General features: G+C 35.9%; 2 protein-coding genes across 2 annotated transcripts; both read right to left on the reverse strand.

The window, feature by feature from the left end:
- Positions 1 to 984: 984 nt before the first annotated feature.
- Positions 985 to 4,288, reverse strand: LOC141841955 (uncharacterized). The gene is made up of 3 exons (XM_074730160.1): positions 4,130 to 4,288; positions 3,893 to 4,034; positions 985 to 1,233 (listed from the first exon to the last, which is right to left on the reverse strand). The coding sequence occupies exons 1-3, from the start codon at positions 4,272 to 4,274 to the stop codon at positions 1,209 to 1,211; spliced, it is 312 nt and encodes a 103-aa protein (XP_074586261.1). The 5' UTR covers positions 4,275 to 4,288; the 3' UTR covers positions 985 to 1,208.
- A 410-nt stretch (positions 4,289 to 4,698) lies between these two features.
- On the reverse strand, positions 4,699 to 9,752 carry LOC141838897 (putative L-ascorbate peroxidase 6, chloroplastic/mitochondrial). Its single transcript, XM_074726518.1, is given in 13 exon segments — positions 4,699 to 4,894; positions 5,292 to 5,378; positions 5,456 to 5,560; positions 5,656 to 5,733; positions 5,807 to 5,881; positions 7,354 to 7,440; positions 7,516 to 7,583; positions 8,066 to 8,153; positions 8,264 to 8,364; positions 8,434 to 8,554; positions 9,317 to 9,445; positions 9,531 to 9,566; positions 9,568 to 9,752. Coding segments are annotated over 13 exon segments (1,284 nt in total). The 5' UTR covers positions 9,724 to 9,752; the 3' UTR covers positions 4,699 to 4,741.
- Positions 9,753 to 9,958: the final 206 nt, after the last annotated feature.

Raw genomic sequence — 9,958 nt, forward strand, 5'->3', positions numbered from 1 at the left:
TATAGTATGATCTAACTGATAACATTGGTATTGCTACCATTGATGCGTTCATGCTATGGATGAACCCACTACTGAATCCATGAGAACTAGTAATGAAGCTTCTGCTCTTACTCTGCAAGAGTCTACTCTGATTAAAATTTTCTGATACCATACTATCTCTACTTGCTGCCATAGTTTCTATACCTTCCATGCTTCTATAGGAAACCGACATTTTTAATAACTCCAGCTCAACTTCCTAATCTGATAGTAAGAAAATTTTTACTCTTCCTAATTGATGCTGAATGCTATCCAAATGCTTCAGTTTATCATATGCTCGTTTGGTTTGTCTTCTTGTTGCGTGTGAATATGTTATGGTTGCTTTAACTGAACAAACTATTCATTAGCTAGTCAAAATGCCATTAAACTTTCTCATCTCTTTACCCCAGCAATCTTTCCACAGGTTTGTTTACTGTTTATCTTTCATCTACATAACCAACCTATGCTTGGTGAACCATCTGCATTGTTCTTAATAGTCATTGGTGATAGCTTAAGAGGCTTAATTGGTTTTTTGAATTTGATAGAGTACAAAGTTAATCTTTTTCTACTATTTGAGTACATGTTTGCACTATAGATCAGGTGCACAAGGTTGAAGTAGTTAAATCAATGTTCAAACAGGTATAGATCATGATTCAAGTGTTCATGAGAATTATAGAGAATACTTTGAAACAACTGTGTTCATGAGCATTGTAGACCAGGTTTTGTAATGAAATTGACTGCACTTGAGAATGTCTTTTGATTGGAGAACTCTGCAACCAAAATGTAAATTTTAGATACTCGAGCAACAAGTCAAAGATGATCCCAACACAGATGAAATCCAGGCAACAAACCAGGGTTAAAACGAACAAAATCCTCACAAGAATTATTTCTGGTTCATGTTTCATATATTTACTACATTGAGTCACTAGAGTGTAAAACATTGTTTGGAAAAATGAAACTCACACTATATAACATAAACGCCATTTTTTATAACAAATAAATTTATGTACAATTGAAACATGCGGCAAGAATCAGAATAAGAAAATTAATGTTACATCAAAGAGCCTGAAGGTTTGTCCATTTAGGGCTACTAAAACACAGATGGCTACTTTGGGACAATGCTAAGATTCTTCACCTCCAAATATGCAACTTTCTGAAAGAGTGAGACCAGCGAAGAGATATTTGGACTACTTCTATTTGGCATTTGATCTATTGTTTCTGCGAGAGCAAAGAAATAATCAGATATATATTTCTTCAATATGACACTACTGAGATAACTAAAATAACTACAGCAGTATTAAGTTTACCTGCCTACTAGATTGCACAATACCAGACAAGAAGAATGTCATTAAGAAGGCAAAGTAACTTTTGTATGGTCTATTGAATCAACAGACGCATCAAACAATGCAATGATGCACAGAAGAAGCATAAGTAAATTAACATGGGCATTGAATCACCTGAAGCTTCGACCATTTGGGACAGCCAAAAACAAAATACAAACGAGTAGATGACGACTTTACATGACAACAGAATGCACACTCTTTGACATCAGGACTAATATGCACTCTAGCAGTAAATGCTCTGAAGCAATTTGGACAGCTAACAACTCTCTTCGAGATTAGGATGTTGATTATGAAAATGCAAATCTATCAATCAAAATTTTATACACCAAAGTTCAATATATAGCTGCAAGAAGTTATTTTTCAACCGTAAAACAACAAAGACATTAGAACTACTAAAAGTGCTTGTAAGCTTAAACCTCCTAACAGAGAAATCACAAAATTAATATTTCCACAGAGGATGTGCTGATCCCATCATAGATATAGACCAGTGTACCTGAACAATTTCTGCAGTAAATAATCCAATGGAAACACATAGTGTATAAGCTTAAAGCCCTTATTAGACCAAGCATGAATAACCTTTTGTAGAGATTTGGCCATCATCCATCATATAGATACACATTATGTGCATTAACACAGCACAACACAATGGATGAACAAAGACATAATCCACACTGGGAGGACACTCAGAAAAAATTTCTATTAGTTCAAGACAATTAAATACGGCATTTGGATTCCTTTTATACACCTGACTTAACAATAAATACAAAAATAAATATTCTAAATAAAAAATTCAATAATTTAATAAGCATTCCAATTAATTCCCAATTATTTCCAAAATAGAAAATGCTATTATCAAATGAAAAACAAATCAAAATTTTAATTTATTACAGCTGCTTTATTTTTAATATTCTTTAATTTATTTCCTTTTATTACCAAAGTGTTAATCTGAAAATATCTTCCATTTATTTTCTTCAATTATTACCCTTTTTTATTCTAATTTATTCCCTTCTTGCATTATGCATTGTACATTAGGTAGAAGAGAATGAACTACTTGATTCTCCTAGTGAGAAGTTTTACAAAATAGCAGCAAGTTTAGATTAGTTACCTTTTGTGGGACTATATAGTGCAAAAGCAAATGAAAGCTCACCACATGCATGAAGTGAATATTAACACCATTAAATTCTTGACTGACAATTGTTTGAGCCACCGATATTGGTTTTACTCTCAAACGAGTCAAACATACTCTAAGCTTAATTCAGGTTGTGTTGAAGAGCATTTATTCATGTTCCAAGTTCCACTGAATGATGCAATACATGATGGCGCAACTACATACTGGAAAATTTTCAAAAAGTATTGTACTAGAAAAATAGTCTGTTGTTTCACATGTTTAGCCAACTCTATCTCCATTGTTTGATACATACACATTGTACCCTGCAGCTACATTCACACTTACTAGTATTCTACTTCCTTTGCACACTTCATTATTTTTTAGCTTTTAGATAAGTTTGTATAAATTAGATTTTATTTTATTTTATTGTTCACATTGTAACTACTTTTATTTCTACTAATCCAACTCAGTGTAAGATATTGTTTATTTTCCTGTTATTAATTTCCTATTTTGAAAAAAATAAACATTTTTTGCTTACTGTTATTGAAAAGATCAAGTACCCTAGGCCTCGGTGATAATCCAGCAAATTATATGCCAGAAAATGTAGAATCAAATATGATTTGAAGACAAGTAATGTGCAATCCAAATTAAAAGAATCTGAAGGAAGATTTTTTCTTTTCACTTGTGAACTCCATGTCAACCTAATAATATGACTGATTAGCAATATAATTCATCAAAGTAGATCATGCTAGGTCTATACTAGGAATGAAAAGAAATACTCCAGCATGACCACACTTGTTTTGGAGAAAGAGCACATTTAGCATAAGGATAATAGATAAAAAAAAAATAGTATTTTCAGATGTTAAGATATTTTTCCCTACACATAATAGCATGTCAATTTGTGCTTTCATAATGCCAAAAAATCATGAAGAAATTTAGTCTGGTAGAAGGTTCCAAGCATCAGGAAGATACAGATAAGGACCTTTGCATCTTTCAAATAAACTCTTTGGATCTAGATTGCAACCTTGAGTACAGAAACGTGCACAAGAAAGCTGATCGCAATCATGACCAGTAACTCAATTGCCACAGCATATGTTGGCCACAAAATGGCCTAATCCATTTGCATAATGCCTTAGTTGGGTATCAAGTTCGAAGCATCAGGAAGATGCAGATAAGGACCCTTGCATTTTTAAGATGTTAAGATTTATGAATTTATATTGCAACTTTGAATCCAGAAACGTGCGCCAGAAAGCTGGTCGTCTATGAAGTTAAAAACAATCATGACCAGTAATTCAATTGCCACAACATGGCCTAATCCATTTGCATAATCAACAAAATAACGCCCTTGAAACAGATCCAAAATCAAAACTTTACCATCTGAAACAGCAATAAAAGAAAATGGCAAGAGGGATCCAAAAGGGAATACCTTGAATCCGGATTGGAGTTGTAGAATCGAGAGAGGCGGTGGCTATTCCGAGGTTTGGGCTTCACGGGCTTCTTCCGCAGGCCAAATATCTCTTGCACCAGCGGGACGTGAACCAATACCGTCTTCCATGCGATGAACCAACCTGCCGAAAATCCAGAGTGAGGGCCAACCGTAGCAGTAAACAGAGAGGAAAAGTTTGGGATCGAAAGTGGTAGGGATTCAAGGGCTAGGACTTACTGAGCACGATCAAGAATAGGACGAAGAATACAGCCAAGAGAGGGCGTAGGAGGTAGACGTTAGCATGCTCCGTCCACCACCACCACCAGCCGCCGTCGCCACCGCCACCGCCACCGCCACCGCCGCCTGGTTGATCGAGCGCCATCGAATTCTGATTTGCCTGGCGTGGGCGTGGCGAACGAAAGAAGAACCGTGTCTTCCGCGACAAGTTATACTCCAGATTAGGAATATTTCTCCTTTGCAGTTTTACACTTTAGCCCTTCCTTTAATTATAATTAATTTAATTGTTTTCATTGTTTAAAAAGGGGGAATACAAATATTTGTTTCCTACCCGTTAACCCTTCTTATTTGTTCTTGTTTAAATTGAATTAAAATTTTGATTTGGTTTGATAACTCTTTAATTCAATTTAGTTTTTATTTTTAAATTAGTTTTAATGGAAAGATAAAAATGTCCTAAAAGCTGGATCAAATTTCACATCTTGAGGAAACGCAATGGGAAAATCCACATTTCAGCAGTTTGATCAAATTTTAATTTGTTCACTTCCAAATAAAAAGAATTCAATCTATAATTTATTTATAAGTACACTTTCATAACACGCGGAAAAGAAATACTCAGTTTACAATTAGCGATGTCACGAAAGCCAATCCTGCGATCAAGATCATGATATTTAGAAAGTAATTAGATTTGAGAGGCTTATCTGGACTGCCGCCAAATCCTTCGTATTCTGCCCTGATCTTAGCCTTCATTGTTTCAGAGAGCTCACTCTGCAGTTCACATACAAGTTTGGTATATTATTAGATACCTTTTCTAAGCCAAATCTCAACATCTTTCTTTAGATGATTCATAACAAAACTATTCTATTCCACAAAAAAAATCTTAAATACTTTCCTGTTATTTTATAATCTTGATACACACACTTACTATACTCAATGATGCCGAGGCATAGGATCCACTCATTAGGGTTTGGGCTACCATCTTCTGTGAATACTAAGATATGGCAATGGTATGAGAGGACTTTCTATCATTTTCTTTTCTATTCTTTTGATAGAAAGGATGATGAAGTCCAGCCGCGGAAGCAAGGGGCAGATGTCTAGAACCGCAACATTCAATTTTCAAGAATCATATTTTGAGCAAGCAAGGCAGGTCAAGAGAATCTTGTACCTTTCCATAAGAATAATTGGCTGCAACAAATGGCTCTGCAGTTGCTGCTGCTGTAACAGGCTTTGAATCATCAGCTATAGATATCCCCTGAAAAAAAATGGCTCAGACAAAATCACAGATTTTGTTGTCTAAGTATGAATGATCATATTAAGTGTTAATGCTACCTCTGGAGGATCAAATTTGGCGCCTAAATTGCTCAGTTTAGCATGAGCTTCAGCATAATCTTTGAAAAATGCATCGTTGTCCTCTGCATATTTAGTGGCATAGACCTACAGATTGCATGTATGATAATAGAGCAAGCAAGTTGGATGCTTTTGGGAAATGGTAGAATAGTTACTTGTTAGGAAAGAACTCACGTATTTACCTTAAAATTTGGGTCTTCGAATAGGACTGCATCTGTCGGCAGAACTAGCAAGTCTTCATCTTTTCGTTCTTTGATTTCCTAAGGGTTTCTGGAAGTTAATTTTGCTGATAAAACTTTGGGCGATCCAAAGAGGGATCAGGAAGAAACTTACTTTGAAGTAACTATTATCGAACTTCAGCCACTGCACTGTCCATGACTGCCCACCAGGTGCACCGGGCCCATCTTTCTATCAAGAAATTTGACAAATCGAGCAGTGATATTAGCAAATTTATGAAAAGAATGTTAACTATGTTCTCAGCAAAGAAGAATCGTTTTGAAACATAGAACGAAGAAAACATCCAATAATTAGTCTAAAAGCTCTGTTTATTGATATTGTAATTTCCATCTAAAAATAAAGGTAGAAATAAAACATTTCACATGCTTATATCAATGCAACTTTGCAAGCTACTTGGAGTGTTCCAAATGAACATTTCATATTGATAAGCACGTTAGAAAACTGAACCGGAGATGCATGAACATTGTAGCAAAAGCTTGTAGGAACAAGGGGAAAAGGCTTCAGAATTCAGATTAAGCCCATAATGAAGCAATGAGGCAAAACCGCTTCCTATAATGCTTTTTGCCTAGTTATTGTTGACTTGGCAATGTTTAAAAGAATTAAAGGCCAAAGATTGTTATTGTTTAATTAGCTTTAACAGATGAAAGTTAATTAAATACAAGCATTGTTCAATGTTGATGTAGGAATGTTAAAGAGAATTAAAGGCCAAATATTATTGTTGTTTAATTATATTTAATGGATACAAGTTAACAGGATATGAAAGTTATTTTTGAATTGCTTATTTTTCTTAAGTTTTTTTTCAGCGTTAGACAAAGAATATTAAGGTACATAAAATAGCTCATCGAATTTAAGTTAAAGCATTACTTGTCTGCACCGCTAGCTTACAGAGTAATTGCATGTTCCAATTTTCTGGTTTTCCAGGAGTTTTCAGTTTTGTCAGCTTATCCTCAACATATCAAGGCAACTAAATTTGTTTCAAGATGTTAATTTCTACAACTAACTTCAAACCCACATGGAAGTGACATTTAGTAAAATTTATTTATTTAATTAAATGACATGGACCTTGAACTTAAGTCATCCAAGAAAAATTTTCTACTGGAAAGATTTCAAAGAAGATGATAAGGTAGAAGATTTCTTATTGATCATCACCTTAAACAACAGTCACTATTGCTCCTTTGAAATAAAATACTTGATATTTAACGAAAGTCACCATGTTTGGTTCATGAATGGAACTGAGTAGGAATACAAATAATTCTTCTTGAAAAAAATGAAATAGTAGAGATGGAAAAGGAATATATAATCCATAATTTGATTCATGGAATGGAATGGATGATTTATTGTCAAGTAATAGACATTGGACAATGGACAGCCTCATAAGACCAAAATATCCTAGCAGCAAAAAACTTAGCAAATTTTCAGAAAAGAATTACAAAATATGATAAGTTAAAAAAGTTATCAGTCAGGTCTATGGGAGGAATGACTAAGATGAATTACAAAATAACTATTTTCATAGAAATTTGGATCTGGGATATTTTTCAAACCAAATGTAAGATAAAAATTCATAAGAAATAGAATTATTATTTATGCAAACTAAATGTGCAGTTATTGTTAAATAAACACAAGATAAAAAGCTGCCAACATACCGTATACTTAGTTTCTGGTTTTCCCCAACCACTACGATCTGGTCTGGACCGTCCCAGTGTATGAGCACCAGATAGGGCCACAATCTCCTGCAGCACAAATACAAGAAGATTAAAAAAGATGTTCTCAAGAAATCCATGTGAAAGTTCTACATGATACTAGACCTTGTCATCGAGGCCCATCCTGTAGAATATATCTCGAAGATGATCAGCAGGTGAGCGTGGGCTAGCATCTGAAACAAATCTTATACCTCAAATCTTGAATGTGTTTTAGATAACTCAATCCTAGGACACTTAAAACAGATGCTGATTTTTGAATCAGCTATCTGCATAATTTCATGAACAAAGGATATAAAATAGAAACACATCGTGACCATGAGATCTACTTAGCTGATGTTGGACAACTGGTGATCTCCTTCAGCTTCGATTTTTAGGTAAAAATGCACTTTAACTTTTGTGATAGTGCTAAGAAAAGGCTATTCTAACAGTAGAAGCTCAATTGATTAATTACTAAAATTTCAAATTTCTCCAGAGAAGCACTTCAACAGAACAAGTACATATGTCTAAATGATGTTAGAATAGTGTCTTTAGTTCCAAAAGTGTTTTACAAACTTTCATAGGTTAGTCTTAATGACAGAATGTCCAGAAATGAGTGAATATTCAAAGACAAACACCTGATAAAAAATATAAAATGTATGCATTTCTACTTTCTCACCAGGAAGTCTGCCTTCCTCTGGGGACTGTTCAGGCCCGGTAACATCTAGCCTTCCATATTTCATAGGAATTTGGGGCCCACCAGCCTCCTGAGAGACATCAACATAAAATAAAAACTTCAGGATAATAAGATAGTACCCACAAGAAAAAAAACTATTGCTATATTAAAAGTGAGTAGCACTTAGTTTAAGAAAATAACCTCGATTGCTGTAGCACTGGCTAATTGGAATAAATCTGCATATGTAATGTTCGGGTACTTGTCCTTAATAGGCTGAATAAGCTTTAGAGCATTTACAAGACCTGTAGTACTAAGACGGCATCATTTGAGCTCAATAGGAATTCAATTTCTGTTTGCAAATGAGTGATTACCAGCATTGGCTGCATGTTTCAGTTCTACTTCAAATCGCAAGCTTCCATTAGCTCCACCACATTTTGGCCACTCCTCAATATTTTTGTCGTATGTACCAGCATCATGCCATCCCAAACGAACCTATTAGCCATGGATCTATCAAATGTTACCTTACACTGTACAATTGTAAAGTAAGATTTAGATAGTAATGATGATCCACTGATTTAGAAACTAGATAACATTGAATCCTTGATGAATCTATAAAATTCCATATTGGAACACTAATCTTGCTTAAATGCATATGGTGTCAGAATTTTTTCCATGATTGCGGATTGACATCGACTACAACTAGTTTTGATTTTACTAGATAAGTAGAACCCAGAATATTAAAGCATAACGTTGTTCAGAAAGGGTTAAGGCATCATCTTATCATAATGTAATGGGTAGCTGTATGCCTAGAATCCTGATAACTCTTAATGGAGAGTTGTCTTAGAATATCTTCATGCTAAACAGGCTAGGTCCTTACTTCCCCATCAATCCATTATGTGCTTGCCCCCATAACGGCCATTATTAAAGGAGACAGGAGGAAGAAGAAGACCCAGCATCTTGGCATAAGATTTGTCTTACTTAAGAAGCATAATCCAGACATCAAATATTCATAAGCAAAACTACTATGCTTCTCCAAAAAGGAAATCACTATCACAAAGGCCTAATCAAATCTAGAAAACTTGCTAGAAAGTGCAAAATAAATCAGCCAGGCACAAAAATCCTGCAAACACCTCGTCACCGAGAGTGGTAGATCATTTCAAAAAAAATGGCCATTAGCCACGAGGTAACAGTTGGATCAGTGTTATCATCTCAGAGGCTCGGAGTCAGATTAGTATCGTAACGAGGACAGAATACCAAAATAGGATGACAAAAGGTGGTGTTGAGAAGCTCCTTGATGTCCTCCCTTGCGCTTCTCAGCTGCGCCGGGTCGGAAGCCGGGCACACCACCGACATCACTCTTTCGGTGCCGCCAACCGCCAGCCTCTGTGGAAGTAGCAGCAGAGAAAGAACGAATCGAGCATCAGCGCTACGGAAGAGGAGGAGGAGGAAGGCAGAAGAGCGAGCAGACCTGGAATCGGCAGGGGATAGGAGAAGTGAGCGGGGGGAGAGGCGAGGCGGAGGGCAGCGACGATCGAAAGAGAACGGGAAGGAGAAAGGCGGCCTCGGCGGCGGTTGCGGCGGGGGAGGGCGGCGGCGCGCGGCGGATTGGGGCCGGAGAGGAGGCAGTGGGCCACGGACGAAGAGAGCCGTTCGGCCATCATCCGCTTCCAATTCCAAATGGCTCGCGGGAAGAATACGGTGCGACCACTCCCAGGATTCTTTTTATACCTATAAAAAGCTAAATTTGGGGGGTAAATAATCATTTCGACCCCTATACTTTACCTTTTTTCTGAAAGGTATTCTTCAAAGTTTTGTTATTCAATTTTTATTTTTTAGCTTTATTATATTTTGTTATTTATATAATTAATTAATATGCGGAAGCCCTCACGGATTCAT

This window comes from Curcuma longa, chromosome 11, assembly GCF_044706935.1.
Source record: "Curcuma longa cultivar G26 ecotype Majalengka, Jawa Barat chromosome 11, ITB_CL_G26_1.1, whole genome shotgun sequence".
In the NCBI taxonomy this organism is placed as follows: domain Eukaryota; kingdom Viridiplantae; phylum Streptophyta; class Magnoliopsida; order Zingiberales; family Zingiberaceae; genus Curcuma; species Curcuma longa.